At 42.6% G+C, this 19,894-nt stretch overlaps 1 protein-coding gene across 1 annotated transcript in view; it reads left to right on the forward strand.

The window, feature by feature from the left end:
- The first annotated feature begins 1,640 nt into the window (after positions 1-1,640).
- SLC36A2 (solute carrier family 36 member 2) overlaps positions 1,641-19,894 on the forward strand; it is a 27,612-nt gene continuing 9,358 nt past the window's right edge. The window contains exons 1-7 of the mRNA XM_007448028.1: positions 1,641-1,804; positions 5,025-5,115; positions 5,735-5,823; positions 6,373-6,468; positions 10,007-10,091; positions 13,361-13,579; positions 14,992-15,090. Of these exons, the coding sequence (XP_007448090.1) occupies positions 1,641-1,804; positions 5,025-5,115; positions 5,735-5,823; positions 6,373-6,468; positions 10,007-10,091; positions 13,361-13,579; positions 14,992-15,090 (843 nt within the window). The remainder of the gene's footprint in view (positions 1,805-5,024; positions 5,116-5,734; positions 5,824-6,372; positions 6,469-10,006; positions 10,092-13,360; positions 13,580-14,991; positions 15,091-19,894) is intronic.

Below are 19,894 nucleotides of genomic sequence, written 5' to 3' on the forward strand. Positions count from 1 at the left end.
GCATCGGCAGGCGGACTCTCAACCACTGCACCACCCGGGAAGCCCCCAAGAACTATTCTTATATCTGAACATCTCAAGACAATCTTATTTACTGATCTTGTTGCCTGAACAAGAAAAAAGAACTATCAGTGGATGAGATCTGAGATTAACATCACATTATGGAATCTCTGCCGCCCCCACAGGCCAGGAATACTGACACGTAAATGGTGCTGGACAAGGGAATAGAGGATGTTTCTTAAACCACAGTGAGTGTTTCAGTTGATTTCAGGGCAAGGAACTTGAAGAGTGGGGCAAGGATTCACACCAATAGGTCAGTGTAGTGGTCAAAGCCTCAGCCTTCAGAGATAGAAAGATCTGACTAGGGTAGAGTTTGGGCTCTGCAGAGGATTTGCTGCGGCCTTGGGCAAGCTATTCTTTACTTCCCTGAGCCTCAGTTTCCACATCTGTAAAAACAAAATAACAGTGCTACCCAGAGAATTAGGCTTTGTGGAGTCTGAAGCTTATACCACTGGGAAGGGGATTGGGAGTAGCAGTAAGGGGTGGAGAGAGCCTCTTTAAGAAAAAGAACCCAAAATTACAAATTCAAAATTGCATGTAGGACCTTGGAAAGGGTCCCGTGTGAGGGAGGGGCCCAGACAAATCTGTCTCGAATGCTACCAGTTAGCTGTGAGACCATTTAAATAAAGCTCGTGGCACATGAGATGATGACGTGGGGAATGGTATGGCTTGAGTAAATGCTATAATTTTGAGGGAGGAGGAAATTTTGGCCCATTCATCCGTCACTGAAGCAGAGATAATGACAGAGAACGGAAACCTCCAAAGCCTTCTTTAGCTGCAGAGTTCTGTCCTGACTGCCACGTGTGACCTTAGGCAACTCACACCCTCTCCTGAGGCCTGCGCTAGGCTAAGGGTTGAACAATCTCTGCCTCTCCGTCCCTTTGCAAAAGAATCCCCACTCCTCTCTCCCTGGAGCCTCACAGAAGCTAAGAAGCAGTTCGAGGTGAGTAAGTGCTCCTTTTTTTCCAGCTTAAGAAGGGGAGCTCCCAGACAGATGCCTTAGAGCAGGCATGCAGCCAGTGAGAAGCGGAGCCCCTGCCCCAGCGGAGGTGGCGGGGTGGGATAGATATTCTCTTGGATGTAGAAATAGGTTATTGGCTAAAAAGCCTGACGCGTTGGGCTCTCGTCCCTACTCTGTCACTTTTTTAGCTATGTGACCTTAGGCAGGTCCCTTTAGTTCAGAGCCTGATTTCCTCGTTAGTTAATTTATAGGACTAAGTGAGAAAATATAGGTAAAGCACTTAGAAGAGCATCTATCCCTTAGTGAAGTGATTAATAAATAGTAGTTATCAAAATGATCAGTGTCGTAGTCGCTGGTGCCGTTACTGTTGCTATAGGTAAGCGGGGATGACTCCCTCCGCAGTGCCCTCCCCTCCCCTCCTCCTCCTGGCCATTGCTTCTCTTCCACTGGGCTTCTTGCGGCAGGAGGCGCACCCTCCTGCGGAGGTGGGCGGGGCCTCGTTCCCGCTTGGCCAGCTCCTGCTAAGGCACAAGCCGCCGAGCTGGGGTTTGCACCTGACTGGACACCTTCCTGCTCAGTGCAGACCCCACCGTCACCGGGAGCCCTCTCTTTGTGAACAGCCATGCCCATGACAAAGAGTGCCGGGGGTCCCCAGGGAGCTGTTGACCTCAAACTGGACCTCAAGTCCTCTTCCGAAAGTGCCAAGAAGTTGCAGAACAAGGATTCCGGTTTCTTGGATGGAAGCCCTTCTGAGTCGCCGGACTTGGAAACGACCAAGGGCATAACGTGAGTGCTCTTTCCTGCCATCCCTAGTTCTGCCTTCCAGCCTGGAAGCTTGCAGTGGCAAAAATCCTGAGGTGGGTGTGTCTGACCCCCAACCCATCGTGCAGCCTTGGGGAAACCAGAGCTGCAAAAGGTGCAGTCCGAGACTGAGTCAATTTGAGAACATAAAGGGGCAGGAGGGAAGACTGTCAGAAAGCCCTTAGGATAGAGTGATCTAGCCCCCAACATGTGCAGGTGGGGAAACTAAGGCAAGTTACCCCAGGCCACGCACTTGCTCATTGGCAGGACGGGGGCTGGACTCCAGTGCTGGCCCTAGAGTCTGTCTGTCTGTCTGTTTATTTCTTTTTAATTGAAGTATAGCCCTAGAGTCAGTTTTGCTCCTGGCCAGTCCTGATAATGTCCGGGAGAGGGGCAGAATCCCCAGCTTCTTGGTGGAGAAGGTGACACGAGCTAAAACCACAGACAACCAAGCATTGCCTCCTTCCTGCAGTTACCCGGACCTCTGCTTCCATTGATAACTGCAGTGACAACATCAAAAGCACAGTATGTAGAACAGTCTAGTTCTTCCACCTCCCTGGAGTGTGTTTGGGGGGAAGGGGGGGGTCACTCATGAGGCTTTCAGACCATGATAAGGAGGGGTGTACTGAAAGAGTTTTGGCAGGGAAGCCAAGCTCCAGCTCCCTTTGCCTCCACCATTCAAGCTGCGTGGCTAGTTCACTGAGGAAAAATGGGTGGGGCGACTGGCTGGCGTGGTGGTCAGGTTCCGCAGCTTTATGAAGAAAACGTTGACCCTGTCGGTGTAGTAGAAAGGTCACTTGCATCCAAGGTGTGAGTCTGCTCCTTCTTTCTCGAAGCCTCAGTTTTCCCCATATGCAAAATGGGGACACATTGTTGGCAGTGTGAATTTAAGGAGGTTGCCTGTGGCAGTTACATCGGAAAGGTTGAGTGTTGTGTGGGTGGGGGGCGGGGAGAGTGTGCAGCAAAGAGGGAGAAAGAGGCAGGCAAAGCTCCTCCCACTGCCACCCTGCAGGACCATTCAGGGATGGACAGACACAATGACTGACGTTGTGACCGGGTTCACTTGCCCCAGGACTAGTCCCCCAGGGTTGCTAAGAATTCAGGATCCTGAGGGTGAGATCTCCAGGCCTTGGGGCCATCCACTGCTGAGGTGGGCTATTTCTCCATCGGAGGCCTTGAGGGAACCAGTCCTGAACGGTTGGGTTGGAATAGTGACATTTTATGGAAAAACCCGAACGAACTTTTCGGCCAACCCAATAAGATATGATTTGATGGCAATTTTAGCTACTTAAGAATCAAAGAAAGAAAGCAAGTCAGAACTAGCTCCTGGCTTGGAGGGAGGTAATAAACAGGTTGGGTAAGCATGGTACCTATGGAGTTAGCTCACCGGGGTTTGAATTCCCACTTTAGCTACTTACCAACCTGAGCAAGTGATAGAACTTAGTACTCTAGTTTCCCCCCTGTGAAATAACAGTTGGCTCCTTCCCAGGGTGGCTGCAAAGGCAATTTGTGCTGGAAGCTCCCAAGCTTAATGCCCGTAAGCCGACTACTGTGACTACAGTGACGTTCCGAAGTCACCAAAGGAGTTAAGGCTAGAACCCAGGTCTCCTGCCTCCCAGCCCAGTGCTTTGCACAACTCACCACATTATTAAATTGTCTAAGTGGCCCAAAGTTAAATTCAGATTTCCTAAGTCCTTTAGTTAGAAAGTTCCAAATGACCCTTTGACCCTAGTTGCAAAACAAACCCATCATTGGAGGGCCGTGGGGTGCAGTGCTCAATCAGCGATGTTGACACCCACAGGGAGAGAGAAAGGGACGCAGAGACTCTCCACCCTCTTTCTCCCACAGTTTTTCTCTTTAACCCTTAACAAATAAATGGGCAGATCCTCAGGAAGCTAGAGGATTCAGGGATTAATATAAAGAACATTTATATTAATCCCTGAATGTTTGAGGCAGTTCTTGCAAAAATATTCCTCCTAACATTCATAGAGGCTCAGCAAAGTGGACATGTTGCCCAAGATAACACAGCTAGTTAAGTAGTAGATCAAACCCATGCCCCCGAAGTAGAGGCGTGGAGTCTTAACCACTGGACCACCAGGGAAGTGCAGCCTTGGGTTTTAATCCCTGGTTTGTCCAACCCCAGAGACCAGGCTCCTTCCATAATACCTCTGCTGTTCTTCATAGTAAGTCTCTTCACTTGGAAGGCTCTCATGGGGAATTTCCAAGGTTTCTCAAGTTATAAATGTTAACCCGATACTCATCTTAGTTTAACCTTGTCCAGGTACAAAGAGGTGTAAAAATAGGTTGTTTAGTTAATTCACCACCAGAGAGGATACCTCCCTAGAACTTTACCCCGGGTGGCTTAGACCTTGTCTTCTGGACCACCTTCACATCTGTCTTAAAAGTCTGAGTGTTGGGTTTTGTTTTGGCCAGAGGTAGGAGAAGACTTGCCATTCCCCAGTTTGATGTCCTGGCCTGAGGGAAAATAAAATCCCTCCGGAGCCCAAACCCTAAACAACCCTGTCCCAACAGACCCCATCTGGGGACCAAGTCATTTGACCTCTTCATTAGTCACAATAATTTCTCTTTGCTGCCTGCCCTTTCTCCTTTTCTCTGAGTTCAGTCCTATATCTGCTACCAGTATTATGACCTTGGGCTGTTCGCTGCCCTCTCTGAGCCTTATTTCCCTCAATTATGAAATGGGGCTGTCCCTTTAACCCATCTCTCTGGGCTCCTTTCCGGGAGGCAGTCCAATAGAAGTGGCATGAAGAACAAAGACTCTGAGGCAGTTCTGGGTTCAAATTCTGGCTCCCCAATATATCCTTAGATAAGTCATTTTTTAAAAATCTCTATTCCTCAGTTTCCTCATCTGCAAAATAAGGGCAATAACCTGCTTCCTTGTCTTGACAAGAGGATTAAATGAGATGATACATGTAATCCTTAGCATAATGTCTGTTATATAGTAAGTGTTCTAATGACATATATTGAGTGTTAGCTGATAAAACCAGGACAGTTCTGGGCAAACTGGGATTCTAGCTCACCGTACACGAGACTCAGAGTGCCAGCAAAGGCCGTGGAGACTGAGAGACAACCAGGAGCCCACCTATCCAGCTCAACTCAGGTGTGGGCACGCTGGGACAGAATGCCTGTTGGATCTCCTCACCTCTGCACACCCACATGCTCATGTCTTTTTCCTCTCCTTTAGAGCATTCCAGACCTTGGTTCACCTGGTGAAAGGTAACATAGGCACAGGGGTCCTGGGACTACCCCTGGCTATGAAGAATGCAGGCATCCTGGTAAGAGGGGCTGCCACAGGTGGGGCCAGTACAACTGGATGGTAGCAAGGAGGTAGGAGGACAGCCTCTAAAGGTTTATAGTGGCCTACAGTGAGCAATCTTTCTGAAAGGCAGCTTGGTCCAGACTTGGAGTCTAGATATCTAGCCTAGGTTTGAGTTCTGGCCCTGCCACAGACTTTGAGTGGCCTCAGCAAGTCAGTTGTCCACTGTCCAGGCCTCAGCTTCCTCCCCTGTGGAATGCAAGGGTTGGACTATGACTAGTTTTCCAGCTGTGCTCTGTAGAGCACTAGCTCTCAGGGGCACCTCAGAGGCCACTAAGGACCGCAGTTCTGAGCCCTTACTCCTTCCACGATACCCCATTGTGATTGCCTTTTGCACTTTCTCGGAGTACGACTTGAGAGCATCTTTGCAAGAATAGATAACATTGTAAGTCAAGTATACTTCAAGAAAGAAAAAAGAAAAGAAAGAATCGCTGTTACTGCTAAAAAGGGTTTGCAAACCAGTTTGCTAGAAAATTCTTTGAGTCCGGAATAATATCTGCACTACCAAATCTCTCCTGACGAGTTATTCACAAGTCCATTCTCTTCTCTCTTCCCTTGCCCCTTGGCCCTTCCTCCAGATGGGCCCTCTCAGTTTGCTGGCCATGGGCTTCATCTCCTGCCACTGTATGCACATCTTGGTCAGGTGTGCCCAGCGCTTCTGCCACAGGTGAGGAAAACACCGTCCTCTTGTCACTTCCTTTGGTACTTGGTTCTCAGGGACATCCCAGAAGCATCCCACATGTAACAAGAGTTCACTTCTTAATTTCTTCCAACAAGGCCAAGAAAAAGAGAAAAGCATTTGGGGCAGGGACCTAAATGAAGCTCTACCACATGACTCATTAGGTGATCTCAATTAGGCCATTGTGCTTATCTGCTTGGCTCATCTATAAATTGGGCATAAACAATCCATGCCTCACCCTGCCTCAGAGAATTGTCATGAGGATCCAATGGGATCAAGGATATGAGAACTACTGTACCCATGCGAGGTGTGTATTATTACCCATGTTATATAGTCACCATCCCACTTGACAGGTAAGGAAAACAAGCCACCAAGGAAATACCACCAGGTGTCAAAACCTGAACTAGAACTTGGGTTTCTGCCCCAGTGTTCTTTCCGTTCTAGCTGGGTTCTGTCTTGCTATGTGTCTCCTGACTTTTCAGTATATTATCTTAATTTAAACTGCCTCTCGGTAACTGTATGCAGTCTCTCCTGCAGACTTAACAAGCCCTTTATGGACTACGGGGATACGGTGATGCACGGACTAGAAGCCAGCCCCAGCACCTGGCTCCGGAACCACGCACACTGGGGAAGGTACCTTGTTCTTGCTTTGCCCAAAGTAGGGAGGACATGTGGCTGTCAGGGATGCTCTCTTCCCTGGAAAGTTGGCTCACGTAACACAGAACGCTGGGCTTCACATGAAAGGGATTCAATGGCAGTTTTCCTGATCCAGCCCCACTCCTTGTATGTACAGGGTTCTCATTCCTTTGCTATGCAACTTGAATATCATTCACTTTTTTATTAAACCACATTTATCTAGTTGCGACTATGTACCAGGCCCTAGAAATACTGTGGGGAACAAGGCAAACAAAGCTTTGCCCGTGCAGAATCCATAGTCCAGTGGGAAACACAGACCGTAAACAGTTTAGGACACAGTTACTTAATAGCCGCTGGGATAAGTAGCATGAAGGAAAGAAGTACTAGTTGCTACCAAGTAGGTAAGGAGATGTACGTAGGTTCAGGTAGGCCTCCTAGGATGGAACAGTTGAGATGAGTTCTGAAGGAAGGCATTCTTAGGAATGAGGAATTCCCTAGGGAAAAGTGGGCAGGAGCCTGAAGGGCCCAAACAAGCTGTACATTTTAGACCCTCTTCAAGGTCTTGTTCTTTTCTTAAAAGCAACCAGGAAACCATTGGAGGGTTTTAATCAGAGGCTTTCCTGTTTTAATCATATTTGCATTGTCCGAAGATCTGTCTGGCTTCTGTAAGGAGAAGAGATTGTAAGGGAGCAAGAGTAGGCTTAGACCCATGAAGAGGCTGTCGACAATGTCCAGGCAGGTGACAGTGATGGCTGGGTCCAAGCTGGTGGCAGTGGGCATGGAGAAAAGTGAATTTGGTCATGATTTGGGCCCCAGGGTTGTGGGGAAAGGAAAGAAAGAGTCGAGGTTCACTCAGGCTTCTGATGACTTCTGTATTGTATATTCAAGCAGAGATGTCAAGTGGGTAGTTATATGTGTAGGTTTGAACCTGTCTTCATGCAGGAGACACTGAAGTCATCAGCTATGATGTCAGGGGACAGAAGAGGTCTCTTAGGGAGAGAGTATATAGTGAGAAGAAAAGAGAGAAAAAGACCAAGACGTTGAGGGTTCCTTGGTGAACCGAAATCTACCTCCTGCAACCTCCACTTTTTTGCTTTTGGAGATGATGGAAACAGTCAACGCCTTCTGTCTCCTGGTACTTGGGACTAAATCTACTCTTTTGTCTTTGTTTTCCCACCTCTCCCCACCCTGTCTGTCTACTCTTTTCTACTCACCTCTAGATTATCAAAGTCTCTCTTGAACTGTGATACCCCAAACTGCACTACCTGAGGTGTGCCTTGCTCACGAGCATCGTGGGTCTGGCACGTCTCTTGACCCAAAGCCCATTCACATACTGAATTAATAAATTCAGCCTATGAGCAGACTAGGAAGGCTATGGGATGATTTCTAGTATTTTCCCAGTTGTGTGACCCAAGAGGTGGCTTTTGCCTGTCGCAACGCGTCAGATCCTTCTACTTATTGTTGGGCATGTAAGGTAGATTTTCCTGCTCTATTTAGGAATTTCACTCCACTAATTATCTCCTCTCCTATAATTTGAACTTCTTTTTTGAACTATGGGCTCTTCCTCTCAGAATTGAAATGTGTTCATTTATCTCCATCTTAAAAATAATAAAATAAATTAATAAAGCCTCCTTGACCTTATACCATCCTCTATCTCATTCATTATCTGATTATTCAACAGATTTCTACTGAATACCTGCAGTGTGTCAGGAAGTGCTTTAGGCAGTGGGTTTACAACGATGAACAAAATGGGCACCTTCAAGACTGGAACTCACTCTAGCTTTATGAAAGAATAGCCCACCGTCTAATTTTACAGCCATACACCCCATTCACACCTCCTTCATGGGTCACCTGGCTTTCCTGTCCTATACTTCTGCTGAAATCCTTTCCACCGATGTCCTAAAAGACCTCCCTATTGTACCTTCTTTGCCCTAGAGAACCTCTCAGCAGCGGCGGGTACAATTGACTGTTCTCTTCTTCAGACATTCTCTCTTCATTTGGCTTCTATTAAACCCTTTTTCATCCTAGTTTCCCACCTACCTCTCTGGTCATTGCTTTGCAGGCTTCTTTGTTTCTATCCTCCGTTGAAATGTTGGTGTTCTCTAGGGTTTGGAACGCTGCCTTCTCTTGTCACTCTGCACACTTTCCAACACTAATTTGCCTTCTCAAGGCTTTATCCATCACTGACAAATCAACATTTCAAGACCCCAATATGTGGTTGTCTCCTGAATGTCTCCTGTAGGAACCTCAAGCTCAACAATACAGGTACTGAATGTGCCATTTCTTCCTCTTCCCCTAAAACCTGTTCTTCCTTCTGAGTTTCCCAGTTCATTTTGTTGTCCAAGCTAAAAACTTGTCACTCACCTTAAGTCACTTCCTTTTTCCTTCCCCTAGATGTAGGTGGTCGCCAGGTTCTGTAAGTTCTAGTTCCCTAGTATCTCTTAAAATGCTTTCAGTTCTCTCACCCTTACAGCTACGTCTTTGTCCAGGTGGCTGCCGTCTTTCGCCTCCATTATCTCGTCTTCCCATCCTCAGTCTTGCCCCCTCCAATGGACTCTCCACATGGCAGCTAGAGAAATCTGCCTAATCCCTCTGCTGAAATGCTTTTTCCTCACTGCTTCTTCACCATCTGCCCCTCCTCTTTATTCCTTTTTTTCTTCTCTCACTCTCTTTCCTCCTCTTCCCAAGGGACTCCCGCTCAGGTATTGGTTTTTTCTAAGAAGGCTGTCTGCTCTTTAATTCGGGTAAAATGCCCTTTTTACCATGGCCCTTAGTGCCATATTATTTTTTTTTTTAATTAATTAATTAATTTATTTCTGGCAGCCCTGGGTCTCCGTTGCTGCATGCGGGCTTTCTCTAGTTGCGGCGAGCGGGGGCTACTCTTCGTTGCAGTGCACGGGCTTCTCATGGCGGTGGCTTCTCTTGTTGTGGAGCACAGGCTCTAGGCGTGCAGGCTTCAGTAGTTGTGGCTCGCAGGCTCTAGAGCACAGGCTCAGTAGTTGTGGTGCATGGGATTAGTTGTTCCACGGCATGTGGGATCTTCCCGGACCAGGAATCGAACCCATGTCCCCTGCATTGGCAGGTGGATTCTTCACCACTGCACCACCAGGGAAGTCCCGCCATATTATTTTTTATCCATCTCACCCACTAGTCTCTAAACCACTAGAGGAAAAGACCATGTGTTATTTGTCTGTTTATCTTCAGTGCCGAATTAGGAAAAAATTTTAATGATTGCTAATAAGTTGTGCCTATTGCCTTACATCAGTTAGTATCAACACAGAGCTGGGTATGGGGCAAGGTTCCTGATGATGAAGAATTTTACCACTGCTGAGTTGAGAGTGTGGAAGTGGTTGAGAAACATGTTTTTCAAAGAACTATTGTTACATCCCTTCTACTGCCCCATTGTTGATTGTGGTAGCAGGACCGAGGGTGCTGGTCGAGGGTTACCAACCCCTGGGAACAGAAACGGAAATGACAAGCCAGCTCTTCTTTTATAACAAGTTTTTTTTCTTTTTCTCTCTCTCCTCTCTTTCAGGCGTGTCGTGAGCTTCTTTCTTATAGTCACCCAGATGGGCTTCTGCTGCGTGTACATTGTGTTTCTGGCTGATAATTTAAAGCAGGTAGAGTCTTCTAGAGAAGGTGGGAGGGAAAAGAACATGGAAAAGGAGGGTCCTCTTTTTCTAGTTGTTCAACAAATAGCTTCTTCTCTTTGGGCCCTAGTATCCTCATCATACAATGCAGAAAGTTAAACTGAGTGTTATCAAAGAACCCAGGCTTTCCCCCAGTTCACATATCTGCAGATTTCTGTTAAGTGGTTACTTTATCCACAGTACCCTTTGTCCAAGAGTTGTCTCTAAAACTGGACCTGTCCTCAAGGTTCGTCTTTAAAATTGAGCTGGATTTTGTCAATCATCCTGCCTTGGTACATAATCATCCTTAACTGTTCTTAAACTGATACAGGTCTTTTTGAATGATACCTAATCTTTGGGCCATCTTTATCTACCTTTAGCTGTTTAATCTCCTTGGTTTAACAGTTTTTTGTCCCCGAGAAATTCTTCTGTTCTTACCCAATTGTTATCTTGGAGCAATTTGAGCAAAATAATGTGGGTAATAACAGAGGCTATCCTTAATCAATAAGCTTAAAAAATAAAACTATTCTTCAGGGCTCTTTTTCTGTTTATAGTAATACCAGAAATTTGGAAATGTAAACAAAAAATTAAAAAGAAGGAAAAAAATAGTAAGAATTCAGAATTAGCTTCTATTATGTGTCAGGTACAGTGATCATTTTATAAGCTTTCCCTCATTTAATTCTCTCCATGGTCTTATCAGAGTAGGTGCTATGGTTATTCCCATCTTGCAGATGAGAAAACTGATGTTATAGACTCTATAATGTATATAAATATGGTCACAGAACAAAGGTTAAAAACACAGGCCTTTTTAACATCACAGCTCAAGTTTTTTTAAACACTATGCTATACTGCTTCTCAAAATAAAACAAAATTATTCTTAATCCAACCACTCATGGATGGTTTTAAATGAGTATTAACTGATTAGCATTTTTAGATGTCCTTAAATTTTTTAGTGTAATTTTTAATAGTTTTATAATTTCCCATCATACAGATGACTTAGTGTTTTATCATCTGATATTTTCTGTTTTTCTACTATAATCTGTACAAGTCTTTGTACAACCCTTTATTACTTTAGTATATGTATTTTTTAAGTAAAATTACTGGGTCAAGGAATTTGATTTGAAGGCTCTTAATTGCCAGATTGCTGCTTGGAAATCAATCTGACATCAGCAGAACTTTATCAGTCATCTGTCTAGAGACAAGGTAAGCATTGTCTCAAGGAGTTTGCAGACTAAGTGGGATGTGCTCTAAGACATATAAAAAGCTAAATATCAATATAATATGTTGGTGTTGGGTCAGGACTCCACTAACACCCTGAGGTTGGGGATGCTTAATTGTGAACTAAGGGGCAGAAATGTATGGGAGCAGGAGAGATCACTGGAGCAAGAGAAGCCCCCCTTGAGGAGATGCACCTGAGCTGGGCATTGAAGGGCAGGTTGGAGAAGCAGTGGTAGCCAAGGTGGGAGGAGGAATAAACATCTGAAGGCAGGAACGTACGGGGGTTGCTCAGGAGAGGCAATGCAAGTGGTTGTAGAAGAAGGTGTGGGCCTCGGGAGAGGAAGAGCTTTCACAGTTGAATGGGTCCATTTGTGGAAGGCCTTGAATACCTGGCTAATGTTCCAAGTAATTTTCCTACTGTAGTGAGGAATCAGAAAAAAACAGGACAATGATTTATCTAAGTGTTCATGATGTGTTAAATGAAAAGGAGATTTTTTTTTTAATTAATTAATTTATTTATTTTTGGCTGCATTGGGTCTTCGTTGCTGTGCATGGGCTTTTTCAAGTTGCGGCGAGCAGGGGCTACTCTTCGTTGCAGTGCGCAGGCTTCTCATTGCAGTGGCTGCTCTTGTTGCGGAGCAGGGCTCTAGGCGTGCAGGCTTCAGTAGTTGTGGCACATGGGCTCAGTAGTTGTGGCTCGCAGGCTCTAGAGCACACGCTCAGTAGTTGTGGCACACGGGCTTAGTTGCTCTACAGCATGTGGTATCTTCCCAGACCAGGGATCGAACCCGTGTCCCCTGCATTGGCAGGCGGATACTTAACCACTGCGCCACCAGGGAAGTCCCGGAAAGGAAATTTTAAAATAAGAGTGTGTACTATAATTTCAGTCTTGTAAAATAAAAAGGATGCTTGTAATACATGTAATTTGTGATACTGCATAGAAAATGTACAGATGAATATATTGCAAGGCATTACCATGGCAACCCATAGGTACTGAGATTATCATTGATTTTACATTTTCTTGCTTAAATCTAGTTTCTAATTGTTCTGCAGTGGAATGTGTTGCTTGCACAATAAGACTGTAGCCATTAAGTCATGCTTGCTGATTCCAAAGGAGGGTGGTACCCTCCCTCCTACCCCCACTTTGCTGGGAGGTATTTGTACAGTGTGCAGGGGGTGTTCCTTGTTTGTCACAGTGACGGGGGGATGCTAATACCTTTTACTGGGTGGCGTCCAGAGATGCTAAATGTCCTGCAATGAATGGTCAGATGCTCACAAGGAAGAGTTCTCTCACTCAAAATGTCAGTGTTGGTCCAATTAAGAAACAGTAAGTGATGAGCTTTTTTGGTTATAAGCAAAAGAAACAGATTCAGTGGAACTTCAGCAGAAAATGAGTTTAGTGGAAGAATATTAGCTAACTTCCAAAATGACAGAGAAAACTAAAAAAAAAAAAAAAAAAATGGGTCTCAGAAAAGGACAGGAGCAGGAACCAGGGCAGCTAGGGGGATGTCGATAGAATTGGTGAGCAGTCTCCTCAGGGATTCCCTATCATAATTACTGTTTACCCCTTTCTAGGTCTGCCTTGTGTCATTTTGCTTGTTATTTAGATTCATATTCCAGGGAGAGATGTGAGTGCCTGTGCTTGAGTCAAAGGCAGTGCTTTGGCTCTGCCACATGATTGTGATTTACAGTCCACCAAGATTGTGTTCAGGTGAGAGAGAATGCACCAAAAATAAATGAAAATCAGGAGGAATGGATTCTGCGTTGCCAAAAGGTAACAAATAGCCACTCTAAGTTTAGGTATTTATGTTTATTAAGTTCGTTTTTTATTAAAGTTATTTCTGCAGCCTCTTTTGAGGAAGGATGGTGCAGAAGATTAGCAGTAAAAAGTCCTAAAGTCGCTCTAACTCACTCTGAGACCCTGGCACGTGAGACATGCCAGCTCTTTGTGAGGGAGTCTGATTACGGGCCAGGCTCTGAGCTAATGATGTGGCCAGAAAATTCATCGAATATTCTCCTTGCTTTTCCCATTCGTCTCCCAGGTAGTGGAAGCGGTTAATAGCACAACCAACAACTGCCATTACAATAGGACAGTGATCCTGACGCCCACCATGGACTCGAGACTCTACATGCTTGCCTTCCTGCCCTTCCTGGTGCTTCTGGTGTTCGTCAGAAACCTCCGAGCCCTCTCCATCTTCTCCCTGTTGGCCAACATCACCATGCTGGTCAGCTTGATCATCATCACCCAGTCCATCATCCAGGTTAGCACACCACACTCCTCACTCCTCTAGTGAGCAGAGCCTTTTATCAATGATAGACTGACACCTGGGGCCAGCCCTGAGGGTAGATACATATGCACGCCCCTCTTCAGCTTAGAGCCCACTTTACTGTAGCATTTCTTCAACAAAGCTGTCTCTGTGCACCCTCATTTTTCTGGGTATCTCCTCTTTGATGTTGCTTCTCCAATACTCGTTTTATGTCAAATCCTGGTTTTAGAAAAACATTATGCTTTGCAAGGAAAATATCTTGATTGGTTAACTACAGACCATTCCTGTAATGGTTGGATAGCAGCAAAAGGCAGATAAAAAGCAGGATTTTCTACCACAGCTAAACCTTATTGAACTAGTCTTACATCCTCTAAGCTATAATTCCAAGTAATTGCAAAATTACCCCTAGGGAACTCAAGAGAAAACAACTAATATTTAGTCACAGAGGTATAAATAGAAAGTCTTGAAAGACCACAAACAAATCTATCATGATGTAAATCACACGTCTTTGAAGTTGAGTATGGATATTCATTTTCCCTCAGTTTCCCACTTTTCTCTCCTTTCTAATTTTCATTTTATAATGGACAAGCCTACGTAGAAATTTAAATCCAGAAGACCCTTGCCTAATTGCCATGCCAAATGACCCTTGGCATGCCTAATACCTTTACAGACGTTTTCCTCTTTCAGAAGTCACAAGAAAAAAATGTTATTTTGTCCATGGAATTTAGTAAAAATAAGAGATTAGCCAAATATTTTAGGATCACCACAGATAAGTCTTAAGGCAATATTGATAGATTCTACAAAATTGAATTTCCCAGTGAAATAGCTACCTCTGGTTTATTTTTGGACTATTCCAGAGGTTGCTCAATTAGAGAAATTGTTCTGTCATTATTTTCACATACTAGGTCACAGGGTACATAAAATATTTATTCCACACGCTTTCTTCTCCTTCTATTTACAGCTCATTGAAGAAGAAAAGGGGACTTTCATATTTAACTAATTACTTCGGGCTCCCTAGAATATCACTGTAACTATAGTCAAAGTAATTTCCAACGTCTATAACCACTGGTACATTCAAAGTGTTCTTGGGCACTTTAGGCTATAGTACTAACCTGTGGTGTGCAAGGTTTTCTTCTGGAGGATTCTGATAAACCAGACTCCCTCTGTGAGATCCCTGATCCTTCAGTACTTTGATAATACCTTAATCTTTCTTTCCTCTGGCTCTTTGGTATTGGGAAGTGTTAAAATCAACTCTGATTGTGGCCTACTTCCTTGTGAAGTTTTCTGAATTTCTTGATATTCAATTTTTTTTATAATTCAGCTTTACTCTCAGAACACTCTTCTCTTAAGGGATCCCAAACATGCTTGGAGAGAAAATGTCTTTACCACATTTCTCTCCCCCATAGGGAATTCCAGACCCCAGCCACTTGCCACTGGTAGCAAATTGGAAGACCTACTCGCTCTTCTTTGGAACAGCCGTTTTTTCATTTGAAAGCATTGGTGTGGTAAGGTTTCAATTGGGGTAGACTTTCCAAGGTGCTGTGGGTGGCCTTCTGAACAGGAGCTGGGAGCTCTGGGTTCTGTGTGCACGGGAGAAACTAACCTCTGACCTCACTTGGGTCAGGTGGAGAAACTAACCTCTGACCTCACTTTGGACCAGCAGGAGAAAGTAGGTTATAGCAGAGAGGTTATAGCAGTCGGGAGAGTTTTATTCCTGTCCCAGTACATTTGTTAAACATTTATCTTCATATCAACATGTCTTTATTAATCTTTAAAAATCAAGATAAATGGAGGTGTACAACTTAAATTACACGATTTTTATGAAACATAAAGGAGTTTTAAACTTTAAAGTTCAGTTTATTTATGATGGATTATCATATAGTCTCTACTTCCACACTTGAGGAAGGATAATGCTGTGTATAATTTTTTTCTTCCAGTTTTATTAAGGTATAATTGACATATAGCACTGTATAAGTTTAAGGTGTACAGCATAGTGATGTGACTTACATATATCATGAAATGATTATCACAATAAGTTTAATGAACATACATCATCTCATATAGATACAAAATTAAAGAAATAGAAAAAAATTTTTTTCCTTGTGATGAAAACTCAGGATTTACTTAACTTTAATATGTAGAATAGTGTTAATTATATTTATAATTGACCTACAGCACTGTTAGTTCCTGTTACTTACAACATAGTAATTCGATATTTCTGTGGCTTTCAAAATGATCACCATGGTAAGTCTAGTTACGATAAATGTCACAATACAAAGGTATTACATAGTTATTGACTGTTTTCCCTGTACTGTACATTTCATACCTGTGACTCATTTATTTTGCAAGTAGTAGTTTGTACCTCTATGCTTTTTAAGTTTACTTTTAATTTATATACAGTACAATTCACTTTTATTTGGTATACATCTCTTTAAGTTTTGAGAAGTGCAGAGTCATAGATGCACCACAATCAGAACACAGAACAATTCCCCCACCATAAAAAGCTCCCTTGTGCTGCCCTTTTTGTAGTCAACTTCCCCCCACTCCCACTAACCCCTGGCATCCACCTTCTGTTCTCTGTCTCCATTGTTTCACTATTTCCAGAATGCCATCCACATGGGATCCACATGGGATCATACAGTATGTAACCTTTTAAGCTTGGCTTCTTTCACTTAGCTGCATATACGGTCATCCACGTGGTTGCATGCATCAGGAGCTTGCTGCTTTCTACCGCTGAGCATCCACTGTATGAGCAGTACCACAATTTGTTGAACCATCACCTGTTTAAGGACATTTAGGTTGTTTCTAGTTTCTGACGATTATGAGTAATGCTACTGTAGGCGTTTGTGTACAGGGTTTTGTGTGAACATACGTTTTCATTTCTCTAGGAGTAGGTTTGTTAGGTGACATGTTAATGTATGTTTAACTTTATAGAAAATTGCCCAGTGGTTTTCCAGAATTGCTATACCATTTTGCATTCCCACCGGATGTATGAGTGTTAGAATTCCTTTGCATCTTTGCTAGTTCTTTTCTGTGTTTTTAGTGTTTTTTTAAATTTCAGCCATTCTAATAGGTGTGTAGTGCTATTTGATTGTGATTTAATTTGCATTTTACTAATGACCATTGATTTTGAGCATCTTTGAGCTTATTTGACATCTGTATATCGTCTTTGGTATAAGTGTCTGTTCAAATCTGCGAATTTTTAAAGAACTGAGTTGTTGTCTTTTACTGCTGAGTTTTAAAAATTCTTTATATATGCCAAATGCAAATCCTTTATTAGATGTGTAATTTGCAAATATTTTCTCTAGTCTGTAGCTTGTCTTTTCATTCTCTTAACATTGTCTTTCATAGAGAAAAAGTTTTAATTTTGATGAAGTTCAACATATCAAAATTTTTCATTTATGGATCCTACTTAGTTTATCTAAAACTTTAGTTTTATCTAAAACGCTTTGCCTACTCCAAAGTCACGAAGACTTTTCTCCTATATTTTCTTCTAAATGTTTTGTTTTCATTGTACATTTAGATCTATGATATATTCTGAGTTAATTTCTGTTAAAAGTGTTTATAGGTTGAAGTTCAGTTTTTTTAAGGATGCCAATTATTCCTTCATCGTTTGTTGAAAAGACTATCTACTCTCCATTGAATTACCTTTGCATCTTTGTAAAAAGCTAATTGATATATGAATATGGGTCAATTTCTGGACTTCCTATACTGATTCATTGATCAATGTGTCTTTCCTTTCATGAATACCAAAATATCTTGATAACACAATCTTTACCTTAAAATCATGTAATATTAGAGCTCCAACTTTGTCCTAATTAATATTTGTGTGATACATTTTTTTCCATCCTTTTAATTTTTTTATCGAGGTAAAATTCACCATTTTAACCATTTTAAAATATATAATTCAGTGGTTTTCATTGCCTTCACAATGTTGTGCATTCGTCACCACTGTCTAATTCCAAAACATTGTCATCATCCCAAAAAGAGACCCTATGCCCAGTAAGCAGTCAGTCTCCATTCCCCTCTGCTCCCAGCCCTGGCAACCACAATCTTTGGCTTTTAATTGGTGTGGTTAGACCATTTGCAGTTAATGTAATTATTATGTTTATTAGGTCTGCATTTTATTATTTGTTTTCTGTTCTACCCTTCCTTTTGCTTTCCCATTTTCTCTTTTTGCCTCCTTTTGGGTTCTTTGAATACTGTTTAGTATTCAAAGTATCGGAGGTTTGACTATATCTCTTTCTATAATACTTTTCATGGTTGCTCTAGGGATTACAGTATACATATATAACTCTTCACAGTTTACTTACAGTTAATATTTTATCATTTCTAGTAAACTGTAGAAATCTTATAGTTGTAGAGTTTTTTTTTTCTTTCCCCCCTTTTTGTTGTAATGACCGTATGTATTACTGGGTTGGCCAAAAAGTTCGTTCAGGTTTTTTTTTAGGAAAAACTCGAACAAACTTTTCAGCCAACCCAATACATCTAAATGTATCAAAACACCATCAGAAAAATGTTATAATTTCTGCTTTCAGTAGTGCCACATGGCCCTTTTGATAAAGTTACTAAGGGAAAAATAGTCTAATGTATCTATCCAGGTAACTACCATTTCTGTTGCTCTTTCCTTATTCCTGAAATCACAAGTTTCCCTCTGGCATCATTCCCTTCAACGTGAAGAAACTCCATCATTATTTCTTTTAGACTGGTGACAAATTTTTTTCATTTTTTTAAAATCTCAGAATACCTTTATTTTTTGCCTTTATTCCTGAAGGATGTTTTTGCACAATATGGAATTCTAGGTTGGCAGTCTATTTTTAGCACTTTGAAAATATGGTATCCCTTCCTTTTGCCCTCAGTGGTTCTGGTGAGAAATCTGCAGTTATTTGAATCATCGTTCCCCTATATGTGATGTTGTTTTTTATCTGGTTACTTTCAAGATACTTTTCTAAAAATCTTTGGTTTTCAGCAGTTGTATTGTATTGTCTGGATTAGTTTTCTTTGAATTTGTCCTGTTCGAAATTCACTTAATTTCTTGAATCTGTAAATATTTGTCTTTTACAATTTGGGAAGTTTTCTTTTTCAAACATTTTTTTCTGTACCAATCTCTTTTTCTTCCCCTTCTGGGACTCCACTGACCTGAATATTAGACACTTTGATATATGTCCCACTATTTTCTGAGGCCCTATTCATTTTTTAAAATCGTTTTTTCTCTTTTATGTTCAGATTCAATGGTTCCTATTGATCTATTTTCAAGTTCACTGACTGTGTTCTGTCATTTACATTGGACCTCTCCAGTGGGGTTTTTCAGTTCTAAAATTCCCATTTGGTTCTTATTCCTTCAGCTTCGTTGCCGAGAACTTATATCTGTCCATTTGTTTCAACAGTGTTCTCCCTTACTTCACAGAGGATGGTTATAACAGTTGCTTTAAAGTCTTTGTCTGATATTTCCATAATTTCAGTCATCTTAGTGTTGGCATCTGTTGTCTTTTCCCTTGAGAAGTGTTGAGATTTTCCTGGTTCTTTGTATGTTGATTAATTTTAGACTGTATCCTACACATTTTGAATATTATTTTATGAGACTCTGGAGCCTGTTAAAATCCTCTGGAGAATGTTGACTTTTGTATTTTAGCAAGCAGTCGATCTGATTAGATTCAAACTACAAGTCCTGATATACCTTCAATAGACCATGGTTTTAATATCAGATTAGTTTTCAAAGACTTTGAAGTGATATTTGGCTTCACCTTGCTTATATGCTACCCAGGGGCCAGACGGTGGTCTGTCTACACAATAGTTCTCAAAGCCTTCACTTTGATGCTTCACATCAGTTCCATACATGTACAGCTCAGGGCTAAGCCCAGACTTCATTCACAGGGTTGAAGGGAATCACTTTCTCTGGCTCCCTCCTTTCCGTGTTTTCCTGCACACTCACCAGTGTGCTGCACATTCACCCAGCAGCTTCTTTTTCTGGTCCTCTGGCTACAAAGCCAGGGTTTTAGCCTCCTTATACTCCTATACACTTCTTATGACTGGGCCTAACTCAAGGGTGAGCACTGAGAGTAAAAAGAGAAGAAAAGAGCAATAGGGATTCCTTCCAGGTCTGGCTTCATGGGCATGTAACCTGTGTGGTCACATGGGCCCCTGCCTTTAAAAGGATTTCACACTTGGTTTAATGCCCTGTGTTCATCATCTTGAATCTCTTGATCTTTGACCAAGTGGCCTTGCATTGTCATTTTGCACTGGGCCCCACAAATTATGTAGCCAATCCGATTCCCCCTTTACTCTTTGGACTCCCAAAGTCCTCTTTCC

This window comes from Lipotes vexillifer, unplaced genomic scaffold (assembly GCF_000442215.2).
Source record: "Lipotes vexillifer unplaced genomic scaffold, Lipotes_vexillifer_v1.1 scaffold121, whole genome shotgun sequence".
Lineage (NCBI taxonomy): Eukaryota > Metazoa > Chordata > Mammalia > Artiodactyla > Lipotidae > Lipotes > Lipotes vexillifer.